We start from the raw sequence: 21,698 nt of genomic DNA on the forward strand, positions 1-21,698 counted from the left end.
AAGAAGAATTTATTTTTTTTAAAAAAAAAAGATTGCTTGTTAGTTAATATTCTTTTTAATTTTTAGGAAATGATGGAGAATAAATTAGCAATACTTGGTGAAGAAGGATCACAACCAGAAAATATTAATGCACTAGTTGATGAAGCATTTGGTACTACCTCAAGATATAATAAAGGACTTGGATATGGACCTAAGCCTATTGAAAAGGTTTCAAATGTAAGCTTTGCTAAGTTAAAAGAAACTCTTACAAAGACACAAAATGAACTCCAACAATATAAGTCAAATTATGAAGTGATTCGAAATCAAATGCAGCTATAACTCAAGCTTTATTAGCTGCTGGAATCTAAGTGCCCATTCCTCAATTTTTCAAGTATATGCATAATTAAACTTCCTTGTCTACTTTAAAGTTCAACTTTTTTAATTTACCCTTGTTATGAATTAGTATTATCATTTGTTAAAAATAATTGATTTCGGTCATAATAAGACAAGCTCTGATTCGACAAAAGTACCATCAACACATGATTTAAATTAAGAGTTCAAAATGAAGGCTACTGAAATTATCTAGTTTGATTTGCATCCTTAAAAGCTCTAAGTTTTTTTAATGCCATTAGGACATTTGATGATATTTTTAGTTTGTTAGTCTATGTTACTTATTGATTTTATTATTTTGAATAAAAATATTTATTTTATTTACTTATGGTACATTTGACAAATTACTTATAATAATACAATGCCTCTAATATGTATTTGTATCATAGTATTATTTAATATTGACATTTTTTTATAAAAAAATAATTTTTAATAAATGACATTATAAAAATATTAATTTGTGACATTTTCAAAACTACATGTGTCACAAAAAAACATAATAGTTTGTGAGATTAAAAAAATTGTCAAGAATAAGATGATATTCAATTAATTGTGACATCGCAAAAAAATTAATATGTGACATAATAAAAGTATCATGAATGATATTATAGTCAATTTTTTATGACATTATATAACATTAATTTGTGACAGCTTTTTAATAACTATACATGTCATAAAAATATTTATTTTCTTGTGACATTTATATTTTTTGTCACGCTTGATCAAATAAAAATTGTATTTAATGACAAAAATATTTTTTATTAGCGACAAACTGTAAGCATCACTAAAATAACCTCCAATTACTAACTATCATACTTTTTATGACGCTTTTGTTGTACAATATGTGACAAACATTTGTATCATTTATTATGTGTTTATTAGAAAAATGTCACAAAATTTCAAAATTTTACTTCATATTTAGTGACAATGTATAACATTTTATGAAGCTTTTGTAGTACAATATGCGACAAACAATTTCGTCACGTATTATGTGATCAATGGAATAATGTCACAAAATTTAAAAATTTAACTTCATATTTAGTGACAATTTATAGCATTTTATGACGCTTTTGTTGTACAATACGTGACAAACATTTTTCAGTTACTTTATTATGTGAAAATTGGAATAACGTCACAAAAATTTAAAAAAATATAAATTCATATTTAGTGATAATTTATAGCATTTTTATGACGCTTTTTGTAGTACAATACAGGGACAAAAAAATTTCCATCACGTATCATGTGATGATAAGAAGAATGTCACAAAATTCCAAATTTTTACTTCATATTTAGTGACAATTTATAACATTTTATGACAAATTATCATAATATTTTGTGACAACAATAAATGTCACAAATAATTGTCGAATTTGTGACATGTCACAATTTTGTCATATAAAAGTTATGATTGTGTGACAAACATGCAAATTGTCACATTAACCTTTTAGCGAAGGAGATTAGGCGACGACACGTGGTGACGGCAAAAAAAACGTCACAAAATGTTTTTAGTGACAAAGTGAATGTTACTTTTGTAGCATCAAGAATCCATATGTAAGTTTTGAGCTTTAAGTTGAGTTTCAGCATTGGGAAGTAATTGGGCAATTGACTGAACTAGTTAATTAAAGCTGGGAAAAGTGTAGTATGGAGATTAATAGACTGTGAAACGCTTTGCAGCTATATACCTTCCTATTTACTCTCTATTTGGGCTTTATTCAGCACTTTATAATAAATATATGGTGCTCATGTACTAAAGAAACAATTTCTCAAGGTTAATCAATCTTGAAATATCATCATCATCCCCAACAAAAGTATATTCTGCAGTATTGTTATTCAGCAAAGAGTACAAACTTGTTGCTTATGATTTTGGTATCTTGAATGTTGTTCTTGTTGAGCATTTAGTTTTCAAATTGCATTGCTATTGTGCTCTTCCTCTGATATAGGCTTCACTATTATATGGATGTTATTTTGGTAAATAATCAATTCGTTGCTTACTAAGTATTAGTTTAACTGGCTGTACATGAGGAATAGGTCTTTGTAATGGAAATATATTGTTTGTTCCTTTCAAGTTTCACTTTAGAACTTAAACCTTTTGGACTTATTTTCTGTGTCGTTCAAATTAAACCTTAATGTTGGCCCTATATATATTTTATGATTTCATGGCTGCATGGCAATATTCGATTCAGTCTTATTTATTTTCTTTGAATTTTTAAATGTATTTTTATTACATTGCATGGATGTTGATGAGTGCATTTTATATAGATATTTTATATACCCTATTGTATGATTCTCTTTTATATACCCTATTGTATGATTTTGTTGTCCTTTTTGCATCATTTTGTTATAAATCGATGCCACTTGGAGTATAGTTGTTAAATAATGAAGATAACAGGTCTTGGATTGAAAGGAACTAATAGAGATGAATTCTAGCATGAAATGGAGTTAAAATACACTTTTCAGGATAAGCACGGTCAAGAAGCACATGCGTGTTAATGCCCATGCATTTCACTAGAGTCTGAGCAAAACTGAAGAGCACAGTTTCACTATCCCTAGCACCATCGTGCTTTGGAAGCATGGTTGGTGAGCACATGCGTGCTTACACTCGTGCATTTTAATGGGATTTTCATAGAGACAATAGCACAGTTCCAGAGCTCCTAGCACCAGCGTACTCCTCAAGCACTGGCGTGCTTGCGCCCGTGTAATTTTTAGGTTGGGCTACAATCACACCAAGATCAAGTTCCAAGACACCCCGAGGAAAGCATGGCTAAGAGCATGCCTGTTCTTGTATCAGGAAGGTGTTTTTAAGTCCTAAATTTATGTTTTGACGGGATCTTCTTTCTTTTTTCTGGAGGCATGGGTTAGGGCTGAGCTTGGCATCATTCAAGGCTAGATCTGGTGGAGAGATCATCACGGGAATAGAGGAAAATCGGTAAGATCATCATAGAGCACTCTCCGACGAGGATTGTGAAGCAAGAAGGGAGTCGTATGGATAGCATTATTTTCTCTTGTTGCTTTTCTTTGATGCATTATAAAACCATGAGGGGCTAAACATCTTTTGATGCCCTAAATTCTGAACCTTGAATTTTGATGTATTGAACTTAGTTCCTTTGATTATTGAGTTTCCTTGTAGTCTCCCTTTGTTTATATTGATTGTTTATCTTTGTATTGATTGCCTTGATGTTTGTATGTTACAAAACTCGATGTGGGAATTGCCACTAGCTGTGTGAGCATTGATTTGGCGTGCATGTTCCCCGTAGTTGCAATTGCAGTCAAGAAACATGTGGACCCCAGTTGCTTATCTGCTATCTAAAGGATAATTTGTTGTTATGTCTAGCTAGGGCACACATTACAGAAGGCATTGAGTCCGCTCCGAGCCTTGAGTGAGGACATATGTTATCAATCCCTCGGTAGGTGGTCACCACGGTCCAAGGAGATATACATGTAATAGTTGCCTAGTTAGCATATTTGTCAAGGGTATTAATATGGTACACTATCCTTTCCACTTCTATCTTTTTAACCAGAACCCTATCTTTCTTTCCTTTCCTATTACGCATTTCTTTAATTGCTTTCAACTAGTTTTCACCCAATCTCTTGAGACAGCTAGATATTAGAAATAGCTCAAGTATTGAGAGTTATACCAGTCCCTAAGGATTTGACTACACGATCTATTGGATACACTTTACTACTTGTACGGCCTATGCACTTTCGGTTACGTAAAAGCCGTATCAAGTTTTTGGCACCATTGCTGGGGACCAGCAACTCTTGAGAAAGTTCACATTTTTTGTAATCTAGCCATTTTCTTTACTTTTGTTTATATTTTATTCTTTAATTTCTCTTATGATTTTAATTTTTTGTTTTTGTTAATTTGTTTTGCAGGAAGTCTTGTATGACCTGAGGAAGTTCCTCATCTCCACTTACAAGCCCTAATCCAGAATTAGAATGAACCCTATACAGAAGATTAAGACAAGTGAATCTCAAAGAAACAGGGTTAGTTGAGATCAGTATTAAGGTCGAACAGGATGAACAAATGGTCGGGAAAATTAGGGTCTAGCATTGTTCATCTTCCTGTGCCAGCGAACAATTTCAAGGTGAAGCCCAACTTTATACAGATGGCGCAACATATGTGCCAATTTGATGGGGTTCAAAATGAAGACCCATATGCTCATATATCAAGTTTCTTGCAGATCTGTGATACTTTCAAGGCAAACAACATGTCTGAGGATGTGATTCGCCTAAGACTCTTTTCATTCTCAGCGTGAGGAAGAGCCAAGCAATGGCTAAGTTCCTTGCCACAAGATTCGATCACTACTTGGGTACAGTTGGCAGAGAAATTTCTAACCCACTACATTCCTCTGGCTAAACTCACAAAGTTGAGGAGTGATATTTCATCATTCAGACAAATGGACGCTATAATCTTGTATGAGACATAGGAACGGTACAAGGAATTGTTAAGAAAATGTCTCCAACATGGAATTGTCGAATGGATGCATCCAAATTTTCTACAATGGGTTTAATGTAGAAACGAAGCTGATGTTGGATGCAGCAGTCGGGGGTTCGTTGTGAAGTAAATAGCCAAATGGTGCCTATAATCTGATTGATGACATGGCCTCTAATGGGTATCAATGAAGTTCCAAAAGGAACAAACCAGTCAAGGCTGTCCACATATATGAGGTTGATGCCCTAACTACATTGGAGGCTCAGGTGGAAGCCATATCAAAGAGGTTAAACACATTGCAAGTACAACCACAAAGCCCAGTGATGAGTTGTGAGTATTGGGATAATGAAGAAGGGCCTAGTTCTCCTTCTTCTAATGGGAATGCTAGCACAGAACAAGTTGATTATGTGGGTTAGAACAACAAGTTTCAAAACAATCTTTACAGTGGTACCTACAATTCGGGGTAGAGAAACCACTCTAATTTCTCATGGAGCCAACCAGGTCAAGGACCACAAGGGCAGTCCATGCCATCACAACCTTAACCTGCACCTCCTCGACAATCGCTTCAAGAAAGAAAGGGGTCGAGTCTTGAAACATTGTTAGCAAGGTACATCCAAGCTAATGATGTCCATCTTACGGGGCATGAATTGTTAATGAAGAATCAACAAGCGTCCTTAAAAAAGTTGGAACACCAAGTGGCTCAAATTGCCAAGATGTTTGCTGAACGACCATTGGGATCTCTTCCAACCAACAAAGAGGTCAATCCCCGAGAATCCCTCAAGGTGGTCACACTAAAAATTTGGCACCACCTACAATACAAGACACTATAGGAGCACCTATTGCAACTCAAGAGATAGAAATTACAAATAAACCTCTTATTTTAGATGTTGACAATGTTGAAAAAGGGAAAAGCAAGAAAAAGCTAAGTATACCTGGGTATCAACCCAAGCTTCCCTATCCTACTAAGGCAAAAAAGGATCAACAAGATGAACAGTTTAAGAAATTCGTTGTGATCTTCAAAATATTGTACGTAAATATAACATTTGTCGAGGCCCTTGCCTAAATGCTTCGCTATGCCAAGTTTCTCAAGGATTTGTTGACCAGCAAGAGGAAGTTAGAGGAGATGGCCACGGTTACATTGAGTAAGGAATGATCTGCCATCATCTCAAACAAAATCCCCAAGAAGGAGAAAGATTTGGGAGGTTTCATTATCCCGTGTACAATTGGGGAATGATTGATGAGAAAGCACTTGCCGACCTTAGGGCGAGCATTTACTTGATGCACTACAAAATTTTCCAAAAGTTAGTGCTTGGTGAGCTTAAGCCAACAAAGATGACTTTGCAACTTGCCGATCAGTCAGTTCGGCACCCAATGGGAATCATTGAGGATGTTTTAGTAAAGGTGGGCCGATTCATTTTCCTAGTGGATTTTGTCATTCTAGATTTGGATGAAAAGGCTGAGGTTCCTTTAATCCTTGGGCGACCATTTTTAGCAACTTCACAAGCTTTGATCGATGTCAAAGATGGTTGAATGGTTTTGAGTGTGGATGATGAAGAAGTTGTGTTTAAGTTATGAGATGCTATGCACCACTCTATGGATGCTGATGATACATGTTATGCTTTGGATATTATTGATGACTATATTTCTAATTTTGTGCAGGACACGTGGATGAGGGATGACTTCTCTAGATTACTGGATGATGAAGAACCTCCTGATGGAGTAGCGGATGAAATTCACCACCAAGATAATAGAGAAGATCAAGAGAGGACACTTAAGTTGATCGATCATAAGACCTCTCAGAACAAGAAACGGTGGAAGAACTTCACCACTAACAAGAAGAAAAATAGCCCACTGATCAACCCTAAGGCTTGCATGTATCCTTTGGTCTTAAGTGGGGCAAATTTGCTTAATTGAAACATTAACACCTTATTCCTTTGTTCAGGGTGAAGGAAATTTTGGGGATCCAATTCCATGATCCCCCGTGAGTATCGCAAGATACGTCAAACTAGTGAAGTTAAAGAAGCGCTTCTTAGGAGGCAACCCAAGTGTTTTCTTATTTTTGTTTGTTGTTGTCACCCCTTGGTTGTGTTTTGTTTTTCTTTTGTTTATTTTTCTTTGTTTGCTAGTATGTTGATGTCAGACTTAGTTTCTCATGCAATTTGGGTAAATTTGGGCTCAAATATGTTCATGGTTCCATTCCAAAGCTCTTTTTTTAAGTTAGTGGTTGTTTAGGAGTAAATTTATTTTGTTTTTCAAGTCAAGCACGGTCATGCTTTTGGCCACGCAGTTTTCAGGAGTTGTGGAAATTATGGTAATAGGAGCAAGCATGAGTATGTGCTAGTGGCTTTGCTTGCTCAAGCATAGGCTGGTTGCCCCTTCAAGGTCGTGCTATCCTTTCTGAGTTTTGCGAATTTTTCCAGTAATAAGCACGACCTTAAGCATGATCTCAAGCATGATTGTCCTCTTTTAGGGCATTTTTCTTTATATAAGGGGCTCAGCATGGTCTCAAGCATGACGGGGTTATTCGGGCGTGCTCGAGCGCAACTATTCCCCTTTCATTCTTCTCTTCTTATTTCTACCCGCCAGCGTGGCCAGCTTGATATGTTCTCCGCAACTACACAGGTCGCACATAAGTAATACAGTGGTACCCCATGAGGAGTAGGGTTGTCAAACCACAAGGACTGGACTCAAAGTACTAATTGATCTTCTAATGTCTAACCGATCAATGATGGTTGGTAAAATGGTTATAACTAAATCCTAAAGGGGGGAAAGATGGCAGGTAAGGACTGGAATGGAACTAGGTGAGATACACAGAGATAAAGCAGTGCCCTGAACTAATCCTTTGGGGAAATGTGCAATGGACTTGCTCCTAATGCCTACCAAGTACATCCTAGGATCCTTGCGTTTGCTCAAAAGCAATGTTTCATCTATGGTTCTCAAATACACCAAGTTTTGCTAAGATAAGTGTGGTTTCATACACATCGAGTTTCGTAATCATACAGGGCAACTACAATTATAGCAATCCACACACCGAGTTTTACCTAAGCAACTGTGCAAATCAAACACATGATTTAACAAAAGAATACACTAGAACTCCGTAGACATTAAATGCAAGTAAATCAACAAAACATATAAACATCCAGGTTCAGAAATCTGGGGCACCAGAGAGTTGCTAGCCCCTCATAGTTATACAAATCAGTACAAAGCTAAGGAAAACAAAAGATAAAGAAGCTATGAAAGACTCCCCTTTTTGCTTCTCAACCATTCCAACGATTCTCCGATGTAGTTCCGCCGGCTTAGCTCTGCTCTACTCGTGATCTTGCACCGTAGCTCCACTCTAGCCCCAGAAAAGTGAAGGGGAGAAGCTTGGAAGCTGGTCCCCAAGAGGAAGAAATAAGGGTCTAGAGAAAATACTCAAAGAATGCCTTAAATCTGACTTAAAAAGCAGATTTCAGGCTCAGCACCCCCTTGAACACGGGGGTGTTTAACCCACTGAATATGACTGGATTGCAGTTTTCAGGCTCGACACACCCTGAGCGTGGGGGTGTTCCTCCCGCTGAAAATCATTGGATTGTCTAAACAATTGAATCACATAGTTCTAGCACCGACACACCCCTGCATCAGCTTCTATCATGATCATGTTAGAAGCACACAAACCGTGTCCCTTCTCCAGACTTGTGATACAGTGATTTCCTACAGTGAATGCTGCAGTGGCTCAACTATAGTGCTTTTGCTACAGTAACAGTGCTTCACCTGATGCAAAAAAATCACCTGGAATAATCAGTGGAGAATCACTGTCGTGCTCAGACTATGCTTCACCCAGAACACTGTATTCTCATTTCTTTTCACACTGTAATTTCGCTGAATCCTGTTCTTTTGCACAAGAACCTATTCTCTTGCACAAATAGACAATAATACCTATAGTAGTACTGAATCACAATAAATAAACGCTTAAAGACAAGATAAATACATGAAAAGGGTATGACAATATATATATGAAATGCACTCATCATAGCTATTTTTGTTCTTCCTCCTGAGCCTCCGTCTCTCCTTTTTTTATCAAATTTTGGTTTTCTTACCAAGTTTTCTATCTTTTCTCTTGCAAATTATTTCTTGCCCATCTTCCATTCCTTCTCTGAGCATAGGTATGATCTTGTTTTTGGTTCTAGTCCTTGTATGTTGTCATTTGCTTTGCCAATGTCTTGCATTTCATTGTATTCATGCTTTACATGCTTTGACATGCTCGATCCATGTTTTTATTACTAAAACCATTCTTCCATGCTATTTTCTTGTTCGGGAAGATGACTGAGCATGGGCGTGCTTCGCGTGAAGCACGGTTGTGCTTTTCTTTACCCTAGGCTGTTTCTAAGCAAGCACACTCATGCTCTAACCTCTCAAGCATGAGTGTGCTCTTTTGCAGGCATGGGTGTGCTTGCATTTTTCCCTAGTTGATCTTACAGCACACATATGCTCTTTTCCAGCTAGCACACCCATGTTGCTTATACAACATGGTCATGTTGCGAATGATTCTCCTGAGCATTTACTTGTTTATTAAATTTTTATACAAGATTATGCCAAGGAAGAAGACTATTACATATGGGCCCATACCCAAGCAAGATAGGGGTAAGAGCAACTCCCAAGCTGTCCCTATGGGGCCCCAGTTCGGTGTACTAGCCATCATCTTCGGTATAACCGTTTATGCACTAGACACATGGGCGAGTCCCAAGACATCGATTGGGGCATCTTACATGATGTGATTCTTACCGAGGAGGTCTGAGGATTTTTATGTGTTGGGGCCTGTCATCAACTTTTCTCTATCACAAATACCAAATATAAAGAGCTGACATTAGAATTCCTAGTGACTTTTGAGCTTGAGCGGGGGATGATCAGTTTCCACAAGACTAACACTATTCATTTACAGGTGTTCAGAATCATACACAGTATGAGCCTGATGGAGTTTTTAGTTCATTTGGGACTCTATGATGATGCATTTACTCTAACACTTAAGTATGATGCCTTTTGATCGAGCACCAAACAGGGGAGTCCTTAGAGTCCCATAGGCGTCATCTGAGCACCACTACTGGGTATGATCCCCTCCGAGCGAAGGGCACTAGCCTTCATTCCCCATCCTTAGGTATATCCATCATCTTCTAGTCACTCTTTGATAGGGCAGGGAGACAGCACCGGAGTAGTGAGCCGGAGGGACTTCGACTACCTTCTCAACAATGTCGATAGGTTCCATCTTCACTTAGGACATGAGGTCACCCTCGTTTTTATCATTAGGCAGCTAATCCTCAAGTGGGAGTCATATTCACTAGTCCCTACATCACTAAGCTCATCCGAGGGATGGGCCTTCGAGAGGGGATCAGCTGTATGAGGATTGAGGGCCCTAGCACCCTAATTAACCTTGATATCCTCTGGTCCATGAGGATGGTGCAACCAATTAGGACAGCACACAGGACCCATTTCTGTGTTATTGGTTCCCTTGCATCCCTTGCTGCTCCAGCATCTAATCCATCCTCTCTAGCTCCATGCTCCCCCTCAACGCTATCGTCTTGACCTTCTACCAGCCACACTGCAATGCCGATGAGTTTACCACTCTACAGGTGTTGGCTGGGCAGGAGCGTCATGAGGATTACTGCTCATCTCGGCGTCCAGTTATCTCCTCCACCATCTTCTCCAGCCCTCATACCATGACATGTGGAAGTCTATACAGCTGATTTCAAGTCTGAGGAATCTAAGGCCTCTGACTCTGAGGGTGGAGATGACTCAAGGAGCGAGGGAGGATCTCCACCTAGAGATGAGCCCGCCACTACTGCTGACGATATAGATTCCAATGACTCAGATGCCATAGATTTTGAGTCTAACTAAGCATCATTTTATCATTACTTTTTAGTCTTTTATTTTCAGTTCTTAGACTTTGTATTTTTTTATGTGGACTTGTACTTTTTTATAGTTAGAAAGGGGAGTCCCCTGCTAAACTGTTTATCTTATTTGCTATTGTTATTTTCTTTCTACACTTTATTTTTATTTTGTGTTTCTTGAGCTTCACATGTGTACTCTTCTTGTTTATAGGATGTATGTTGTATTTGGATTGTTGAGATGTTCACGTTGAGAGCGACATCATCACTCTCCGTGTGTAGGACAACCCTAATAACTCTCCTCAATTTTATTTAATTATCTTCTTTCTGTTTTGTGTATGCTTGCATGGTTTACATTGAGGACAATGTAATGTTCAACTGTGGGGGAGGGTTATCTTTATATTCATTGTGATGATGCATGACTTAGGATGATCTATGACTTTTTGTTAGGGATTCATAAGACCATGGGTGACACTAGAGTTAGTGTACTTTGTTGCTTTAATTGTTAGTTTCATCCGTGCTTCGGAAACCCTTCTTACACTGTGCCCTAGTCGTGGAATTACTTGTATCCTAGGAACAATTTTAACTTGTAGACCAAGTTGACTAAAAAAAGTTAGTTGTTTCTTTCTTTAGTCATCGGAAAATCGGATTTGTATGAATGCCCTACCAATGTGTTGTAAAAGGTTTGTACAGAAAGATGGTAGAAAGAGCTATCTCCTTAGAAGTGTGAAAGCCACCTTTGAATAGTTGAACCTTGGGCATCATCAATGTTCACTTGATGACCTACCAGAGGAAAGGCCTACCTCTAGAGTGTATGAAGCTACTACCCATTTAATTTTTATGGAAATAAGGTCATTTGAGTTAGTTTTTCTTCCAAGGTACATAGGGCACATATCTAGGTTAAAATCACACACACATAGGGACAAGGATGGGCATTGGGCGGGGCGGGGATGGGAGTCTCTCCCCACTCACTCACCCATCCAGTGCGGGGATTCCCCGTCCCCGCCCGGGTTGGAAAATCGGGGACGGGGACGTCCCCACTCTCACCAGTACAATTTTAAAAAAAAAATCAATAACTAATGCATAATATAAATCAATCAACCTAGATGCTTAGAGTCATTAATAACTTCATCCAAGATAATGCACTTACAAAGTCATAATGCTCAGCCAAAAGATTACATAAAAACTCCATACAACATATAAACAACACCATAACTCCAACCAATAATACAAAAATACAAGGTAATAACTCCAACATTAGGTCTTTCAGCAACAAGTTAATAACTCCAACACCATAACTCTAACTATCCAACAACATAACTCCAACATTCAAAAGTAGTGTGGTATCTTCCAAGTGGCCATGAATAATAAAAGCTTAGAATTTATCAAATTCTTGCATTTCCTTTGAAATCAACATTTGCAAACAGAGTTAAGAAAAAAATCATAATATAATTTTGAATAAAATAAATAACACCATTCAAATCATATTATGAATCAAATTGTAAGGTTTCAACATGAAGAAGAATATAAATAAAACATTGAAAGCATATAACTTATTACAAGAAAAAAAAATCTTTCAATTTGGAAAGACACCATCATTAATTCATTCTCACAAATTAAACAATAAATGAGCTATAAAATAAAGAGTCTTCCATCAATAATAGTGATGCCATCTTTTATTTTAGAAAAGAAAAGTTACCTGGTATCATATCACTCTTCTATCAATCAAATAACATTTGATAACTTGGTCCACTTCCATCCTTATTAACATCAACAACATGAAATATAAATCAATCCAATAAAATTGTATAAGTTTCACTTAAGTTATTAACTTTTTTATACTAATAATTTTGATAAATACAATATTTATAAGCTTACCTCTTCATCTACATCTATGTCATCAATCATTGTGTAACATTGAGAGCGAGTCGTGGAAATGGAATCTAAAGCATCAATTATTAATTAGGTCAACTACTATAAATTGTAATTTGAAAAGTAAAATTGATTATAAAAGTATGTAATAGATATATGCATATAATATATATATATATATATATATATATATATATATATATATATTCTATTATCATACCTTTTTTAGGAGCTAATATCCAATTTTGTGCACACATCGATGCTTCAACTGTGTTGGGATGCAATCTGCTGCTATGTGGGCTAATAAATCTCCCACTTGTACTGAAAGCTGACCTTGACGCTAATATTGATACTAGAATTGCCAAAATATCTCTCGCAATTAATTGCAATGTAGGATATTTAAGGGCCAACTTCCGCCAACTTCCACCAACTTAGAATATCCAAATCATTTTTTCTTGGCATCAACCGCTCTTCCAAATCATCTAATTTAGTGTACAGACTCCCAATTTCAGACTCAGAAGAAGCAACATATAAATCAAAATTGTGCATGCAAGCTAACCCACCATCATAACTTAATGGGACTTGTGTAAGATTATTTGTTGATGACCCGGCCATTGAAACACCTTGTTCACCAATCTTAAATTTTGATGAATATTTAGCAACTAAATCATAACAAACTTTTCGAGCATTAGCAACTTCCATCTTTGCCATTTCATCACCATAGAACAATGGGAAATAATATTCCAAAATTTGGATCTTGTATCTAGGATCTAATATAGTTGCAACACACATGATACCATGAACTCGAGCCAATATTTTCTTCCATTTTTGATGCCATAAGTTGAATGCACGGTTGCCTACAATTAACCCAATGCATCAATTCCATCTTAATCTCACATATCTTGGGAAAAAAGAGATTGGAAGTGGAGTATTTAGTCCGGAAAATGTCTCAGTGATATCATGAAATATTTTCAATTTACCACAAATTTGTGTAGCCATTTCCCATTCTTCATCTAATGGGAGACACTTATAAAGGAGCTCCCTTTGTTTCAAATGTTTAAAAATATCTTTGTAACAAATGGCAACATCAATCATTAAATAAGTGGAATTTCACCTAGTTTTACAATCCAAAATCAATTTCTTAGTGCAAGAGATTTTCAATTGGCATGCCGTTTCTTCAAACTTTTTCATTTCTTTTTGCTGTAGCACTCCAAAATGCAACACTATTACGAACTTTTTCAATAGTTTCAAAGATAATCTCAAAACCATCTTTGACAATTAAATTCAGAATATGCGCACAACATTGAACATGCAATAACTTTCCATCAATCCAAACTGTGTTACTTAACAATTTGTTCAAAATTAAGTTCACCATCAAGTCATTTGTTGAAGAATTGTCCAATGTCAATGCAGATAACTTGTGATCAAGATTCCAATTCATTAAACAATTTCTGAGCACATCACATAGTATATCAGAAGTATGTGGGCATGGTATATAAATGAACCTATCACATAAAGAATGAAATAACATTAAAGATATATACAAAAAGCTAAACTAGTTCAACATTTGTCAATCAAATAACTGATTACATAAATAAAATTCTCTTCTCTTGTGTTAAAAAATGATAACAACTTTTGAGGGAAGAAACTGATTCCATAAATAAAAACATATATGAAATTTCAAGTGTTAAAGTTATAGCAAATTGAGTATAAGCAAAATATCATTTATAATTTTATATGTAAGAATATCAACAAATTATAGTTAAATAAATAAAAGCAATACCTAATAATCCGACTTTGCAAGCTCCAATTAGCATCAATGAAATGTGTTGTGATTGCCATGAATCCTTTTTTTTATTGCTTGAAGTCCACATGTCGGTTGTAATTGCAACTTTACTCCCATTATTTTCAAGCAATTTCATTATCTTCTCTTTTTCTTGCTCAAATATATTAAATGTATCTCTTCTTACCATATGTCGGCCAATTGTTTTAAATAATGGTTGAATATCCCCAACAAACCTTCAAAAAATATTCATGCTCAACCATTGATAAGGGATACTCATGTACAATAATCATTGATGCCAACTCTTTTCTTGCAACATCTTCATCAAATGTGTATGTCCCAATTGAACCCTTGACTTCATTATCTACTTTAAGCCACAAAATACTTTGCTTTATATCTCTAGTTTTTCTTAATGGACATGATGCAAAATGATCATGTAAATGTTTTGTACCATTTTTTGTATCTCCTCCAAGTTTTTTTTTTTATAATAATTACATATTTTCTTCCATTTATCATCTATTTTTTGTCTCTTATAATGGTTCCATACAGCTGATTTTAGATGAGCCTTCATGCCCAATTTCAATTATCAACTTTCATTTGTCGGCAATATTTGACTTGATCCAACCGGTGTTGTTGATTCAAGGTGTACTCTAGATTGGTCACAACTTTGTTGTTCCATGGATTGTCCACAACTTTGAAGAGGTGAAATAGGTAAAATCTCTTCATTAGAACCCCCATCCATGTTGTCACTTGTTCACCTACAATGATTCTATTATTATATATTCGTGAGCAAACTAATAGATCATAACTTGAACATTAAAAATAAAATAAAAATAAAAACATCACTACTTGACATAACTTACAAAAGCCTATGTTTCATGAACATCACCCCTCAATATTATAAGAAGACCATGAATCATGCAGATTAGAACAAATGAGTTAAGGATACTACAAACCAACTATTTTCTGGGAATAATTGGCTCATAATATAAACCGGCTCATTCTTTCATGTTGCTAATTAATTACATGACTTATTATTATTATTATTATTATTATTATTATTATTATTATTATTATTATTATTAGGCTTTTCTCTGAACACATCACTCTTAATCCATCAAACACCTTTGAGAAATAAAATAAAAAATAAAGTTTGGACTTTGAGAGGTTTATTTTTTATCAATATGTGCCTGTGTGAAGAAATTGGGAGATGGATTAGGTGGAAAACTCAACTGGAACAGTTTAATTATTCAATTTAATCTTTTTTATTTTGGTTGGTTGGTTGGAGGATTGAATATATATGTTTAATTATTCAATTTGTTAAAGATGGATGAGAAGAAAAAGTAGTAGTAGTAGTAGTAGTAGTAGTAGTAGTAGTAGTAGTAGATCTTGTAAACCCAAACCAATCCATCACCCAATTCTTCATTTCAATTCAAGCATTAAATTGAATAAAAAAAAGGTTGATGACTATTTTTGTGGCTTTCCAGCTCTATTAACAGAGTCATTAAATTAGAATCCCATTGAAACGGGGACCATCAGATCATGCCATAAAACCAGCAACGTTTTTAATAAAATAAAAAAATAAAAGACACACCCATTAGTGATCTAGCCCTGAAATCAACAACGTTTGGAGAAGAGAGAGAGAAGATCTGATGGAGATCGATGGTTCAATGGAAGATGGAGGCAGTGGAAATCGGTTGTCCAACTTCAGTAGAGATCGATGGAGGCAGGAGGCTATGGAGAAAATTAGGGTTCTGGTTTTTATTTTAACCCTTATATTATATTAAAATCATGGATGAATTTATTTTATTTTAACCCTTATCTTATATATATATATATAAATATATATATATATATATATATATATATATAAATATATTTCAGGGCGGGTACCCCGCTGGGAGGGGAGATCATTCCCCCGCCCCGGCCTGCTACAGGGACTGGGAAAATATTTTCCCCCATCCCAGTCCCCGTAGGGAGGGAACCGGGGATTCCCCGCCCCGAACAGGGCGGATCCTTGTGGGGGTGGGGAATCCCCGCCCTATGCCCATCCCTACACAGGGAGTATGGAGTACGGAAGAATCTCTTTCTTGTGGAATCAGCTATACATGCACTAGTATCTAGGGTTCCCTTGTTTATCTATGATGTCTCTATTTTCGATGAGATCCGAGGTCATGCACTCATCTTATTTTCTTATGAACCAAGTGTTTTGCTTGAGGACAAGCAAATATTCAAGTGTGGCGGTATTTTATGAGTGCATTTTATATAGATATTTTATATACCCTATCGCATAATTCTCTTATCCTTTTTGCATTTTTTTATTATAAATCAATGCTATTTGGAGTATATTTGTTAAATAATGTAAATAATCAGGTCTTGGATTGAAATGAATAAATAGAGACAAATTTTGGCGTGAAATGGAGTTAAAATGCACTTTTCAGGATAAGCACTACCAGGAAGCCCGGGTGTGCTTATGCCCGTGCATTTCACTGGAGTCTGAGCAAAACTGAAGAGCAATGTTTCACTATCCCTAGCACCATGAGGGGCTAAACGACTTTTGATGCCCCAGATTATAAACCTTGACTTTTGATGTATTGAACTTAGTTGCTTTGATTATTGAGTTTCCTTATTGTCTCCCTTTGTTTATATTGATTGTCATCTTTGTGTTGATTACCTTGATGTTTGTATGTTGCAAAACTCGACACGGGAATTGTTGCTAGCTATTTGACCATTGATTTGGCATGCATGTTCCCTATAGTTGTAATTACAGTTAAGAAGCATCTTAACCCTAGTTACTTATCTACTTTCTAAAGGATAATCTATTGTTCTGTCCAGCTAGGGCACACATTAGGGAAGGGATTGAGATGACTTTGAGCCTTGAGTGAGGACATACATTATCAAACCCTCTGTAGGTGGTCACCACGGTCCAAGGAGATGTACATGTAATCATTGCCTAGTCAGTAAATTTGTCAAAGGGATTAATCTGGGGCACTATCCTTTCCACTACTATCTTTTCAACCCAAACCATGTCTCTCTTTCCTCTCTCCTTACACATTTCTTTAATTTCTTTAAACTAGTTTCCATCCAATCTCTTGAGTCGGCTAGATATTAGAAATAGAGTAAGTATTGGGAGCTATACCAGTCCCTGATGATTCGACTGCCCGACCCATTCAGATACACTTTACTACTTGTACGACCCACACACTTGCGGTTACGCAAAGGCCATATCAGATGTCATGTAAATTTCATTCCTTCACATGTGTTTATTTAAATGGGTGTGCATAGGAGCACCATTTAAATTCAAAAACATTTTCATTATACAAAAATTCCCTTCTTATATCAATTTCCGAGAGTTATTTTTAATGTGCTTTACTAATATGATTAACATGCATGTCTTTAATGTGTTCGACTAACACTTGTTATTTTTTTAAGTGTAGATCGATTGAGGTTACATTGCCATATACTTTATTAAATTTCACATCACAAGTAGTCAAAGGAAAAAAAATCCCACAAGGTATGTCATTATGTACTGTCAAATAATACTAGCTTTGAAACTTGTTCCACTATTTTAAAATATATTTTGTTAACATGGAAATATGTGTTATTGTTAACTTAGATTTTGATAATATGACCAAAATTAAAGCACTCTGGCTATATTGTCGAATGATCATTTGCTACTTCTATGTATTAAGTGTCATGATCATTGCATGTACGATGAAACAACGTAATGATAGACGAAAATGGTTCAACATGTGGTTTTTTCAACATCTACTAGACTCTTGAAACAACAAGAATACATTCACCCTATAGTTTTTGAAAGTGGCATTAAATGCATTGACAAGTTACGTATGCATCGGCATTGTTTTCATGAATTGTGTCAATTATTAACTACATCTGATGGGCTACGAGGCACAATAAATGTTGGTGTCCAAGAGATGACTGCAATGTTTTTAAACATTATAGAAAACGATGTCAAGAATAGAGTAATTAAATTTGACTGTCTCCGATCGGGAGGGACTGTTAGTTGGCATTTTCATATTGTGTTAAAGTCAGTTATTCTCTATCACTCCATCCTTTTGAAGAAACCAGAACCTGTACTTGAAAATTCAAATGACTTTAGGTGTAATTAGTTTAAGGTAATAAATTAGATCCACATGCTATGTTAGTCCTATATATTTTTTAACTAATAATTTATTACCTTATTCAATGTAGAATTGTCTTATAGCATTAGATCGGACACATATAGGCGTGAATGTACCCAAAATTGATCTACCAAGATATAGATCAAGAAAATCTAAAATTACTACTAATGTCCTCACTGTATGCAGTCAAGACATGTAATTTATATATGTCTTGTCTGGCTGAGAAATCTCAGCTCATGATGGTCGAGTTTTTAAGGATGTTGTAACAAAGTGTAATGGATTAAAGATTCCAGAAGGTTAAAAAATATTGAAAAACATGTGTTTCTTTATTGGATGTGTAAACCATTAGCTAATAAGAAATGTTTGTTTACCAACTAGGTTTTAACTACTTAGTGGATGTTGGATATGCAAATTGCCCGGGTTTTCTTGCACCTTTTTAAGGACAACGCTATCACTTGAGTTCATGGGCCGATGGGCATCAACCATTTACTCCTCAAGAAGTTTTCATTATGAAACAAGCTAGTGCTAGAAACATGACTAAGAGGACATTCGGTCTTCTAAAAAGTTGTCAGAAAATTTAATCTAACCCAAGTTTTTATAACATAGCCACTCAATGAAGCATCATTAATCCTTGTTGTCTACTACATACCTTTATTAGAACAGAGATGGTAGAATACCCTACATAGGATGATGTGAGCAATCTAACATTAGAGGAAAGCTCACAAAATGATATTAAAAGCATCACAGTCATTGATCCAACAAATGAATGGGCACAATTTAGACTTAGCATGACTATGGACATGTTTAATATTTGGTGGTCAAGTTAATTATTAATATATATATATTTGTAAGTGAGCAAGACGATATATGGTGGCATTGCAATATTGTGTCTCAATTTTTTGTATGTGAACATAATATGTTGTAGTTGCATGGATGTCTTTGTAATGTTGTTCGATAAGCTTTTTCCTTCACTGTTGATGTGGGAAACATATGTTATATATATATATCGAACCTAGTTGTCAAAGTTTTGTGGTTTAGTTTTTGTATGCTATCATAATGTGTTGCATTTATTTTTTTTATCTAGTATGGAATCAAATTCACAATCAAGGGGTAGGGGTCAAAACAAGCATTACTGGACTGCTGAAGAAGACAAAGCTCTTAATGATACCTTAGTTGAGCTATCTGCAAATCCAATGTGGCGGGCGGAGAATGGGTTTAGAAATGGATACCTTGGCCAATTGGAAAGAATGGGGAAGGAAAAGACTCCAACAAGCACATTAAAGGTCGTGCTAAACATTGAGTCTTGGGTAAAATTATTTAGAAGCAAGATTACCGCAATCGCCGATATATTACAAATAAGTGGCTTTGTTTGGAATTACGAAAGATGTACTACCAATGTGAAAAAGTGCATATGATGATTTAGAGCAGTATTTATCGGAGAACATGATAATTTAATTGAATATTATGCAATGAGCTATACATGATATTTTTTACTTTCTAATGCATTTAGAATCATAAAGAGGCAACTGGTCTTTATCGAAAAGTTTTCCTTTCTTTAATGACCTTATTGTTGTCTTTGCAAGAGATAGAGCACATGGAAGTGCATAAGGGATGTCAGAGATGATTTAGAGCAATATTTATAGGAAAACATCACTTTCTATGATGACACAGACTTTTTTGAAATGGTAGGTGATAATTTTTGTATGCCTACACGTGCAGGAACCTATTCATGCTCAATCTCCTATAGGATCATAAACAAGCACCTTAAGAGCACATCGAAAGAGGAAAAGTTTTATGGATCCATCAGTGGAGAAAATATCTCATAATTTTCACAATTTTGTAGAACTAGTTGGTCCAAGATTCAAGACACTTTCTAAAGCCGCTGCTCATGAAATGGCCCTCGACGAAGCTAGTGAGAAGGCACTTAAAGCTTGTGAGAAGACCCATGAGATTGCTCTTGCATAAATTGAAGAAAGGAAAAAATTATTGTCTCAAATAATTTTTGAAATTGACGGACTTTCTGATGATGAGGCAATACTCATCCTAAAGATTTTTCTGTTACTCACAATTCATTTTTTTAATCTATGTTTTAACTTTGTCATTTATTCTAGGCTTCTCCTAAAGATAGCGATTAGTTGAAAGTTTTTTTGGAATTGCCAGACAAATCGTGTGTTGTTATCAAGATTATCATTTAGCCCACATAAAATGTAATCTCATTAGTTTATGTCTATTTGATAGAATGATGTTGAATGTTTTGACTATCTATTTTCCCCACTTTGGTGTTTAATTTTACTTTGTATTGGAGTGAAGACTGAAATTCATCTTGTAGATGAAGACTGGTTGTATGAAAATGTTGAATGTTGTGGAATGATGTTAAATGTTTTAACTTTTTTTTTTCTGTAACATCATATATATATATAGAAGATGTTTTGTTCATGGAACTTTAAGAGTTTATAGTATGGCAGAAGAGTCTTATCTTTAGTTGTTTGGGTAGTTGGAAATAATCTTTATTTTTATTTTTAATGTTATTATTATAAACCATTTTATATTTACAATTATAAGAAATATTTATTTTAAGGAACTTAATGAATTAATTGAGATAAAGTTAATAATATTTAATGATTATCTCTAATAAGGGATTGAGGATGTTATGTTTGCTAATATGGATGTTTTGAGGAATATTAAATTAATCCTTTTATTTATATATATTAATTTTGATATATGATTAACGCCGGTAATTAAGAACTAATTGATGATCCAATGAGCTATTAAAATTAAATATTCATTTATAATAGGTTTAATTACTATATAGGTCCCTGTAATTGTGTATTTGCTACCCTTTTAGTCCTTGCAATTATTTTAGATACAATTAAGTTCTCATATTTAGTCGAGTTGGGTCATTCTAGTCAGCGGTATAGATGGGCTAGTGTAAATTACAAGGACTTAATTGTACCTAAAAATATTGGCAATGGACTAAAACGACCCAACTCGACTGAATATGAGGACTTAATTGTATTTAAAAGTATTAGAAGGACTAAAAAGGCAGAAAGTACACAATTATAGGGACTTGTACGGCAATTAAACCTTTATAATAATTAAGTAATTTTAATATTTTAATATTTTAAAACATAGTTATCACTTACAAAACTTATAATATTTATTTGCATAAGAGCATAAGAGTCATTTTATAACATTTTTTTTTTACCTTTTCCCATTCCCAATGCACTACCCTTCCAATC

The 21,698-nt window shown here is 35.2% G+C and overlaps 1 protein-coding gene and 1 non-coding gene across 2 annotated transcripts; one reads left to right on the forward strand and one right to left on the reverse strand.

Annotated features, from left to right (window-relative positions):
• The first annotated feature begins 4,475 nt into the window (after positions 1-4,475).
• LOC120271564 lies at positions 4,476-5,217 on the forward strand. The gene is made up of 2 exons (XM_039278247.1): positions 4,476-4,621; positions 4,995-5,217. The coding sequence occupies exons 1-2, from the start codon at positions 4,476-4,478 to the stop codon at positions 5,215-5,217; spliced, it is 369 nt and encodes a 122-aa protein (XP_039134181.1).
• Positions 4,734-4,840, reverse strand: LOC120272910. The gene has a single exon (XR_005540443.1). It is a non-coding gene; the product is annotated as a small nucleolar RNA R71 (small nucleolar RNA).
• Positions 5,218-21,698: the final 16,481 nt, after the last annotated feature.

The sequence above is a fragment of the Dioscorea cayenensis genome, chromosome 11 (assembly GCF_009730915.1).
Source record: "Dioscorea cayenensis subsp. rotundata cultivar TDr96_F1 chromosome 11, TDr96_F1_v2_PseudoChromosome.rev07_lg8_w22 25.fasta, whole genome shotgun sequence".
In the NCBI taxonomy this organism is placed as follows: Eukaryota; Viridiplantae; Streptophyta; class Magnoliopsida; order Dioscoreales; family Dioscoreaceae; genus Dioscorea; species Dioscorea cayenensis.

Coding starts and splice junctions, on each gene's coding strand:
- LOC120271564 (XM_039278247.1), top strand. CDS start 4,476: ATGGCGCAACATATGTGCCAATTTGATGGGGTTCAAAATGAAGACCCA. Junction 4,622..4,994: donor AGACTCTTTTCATTCTCAGC/GTGAGGAAGAGC, acceptor GTATCAATGAAG/TTCCAAAAGGAACAAACCAG.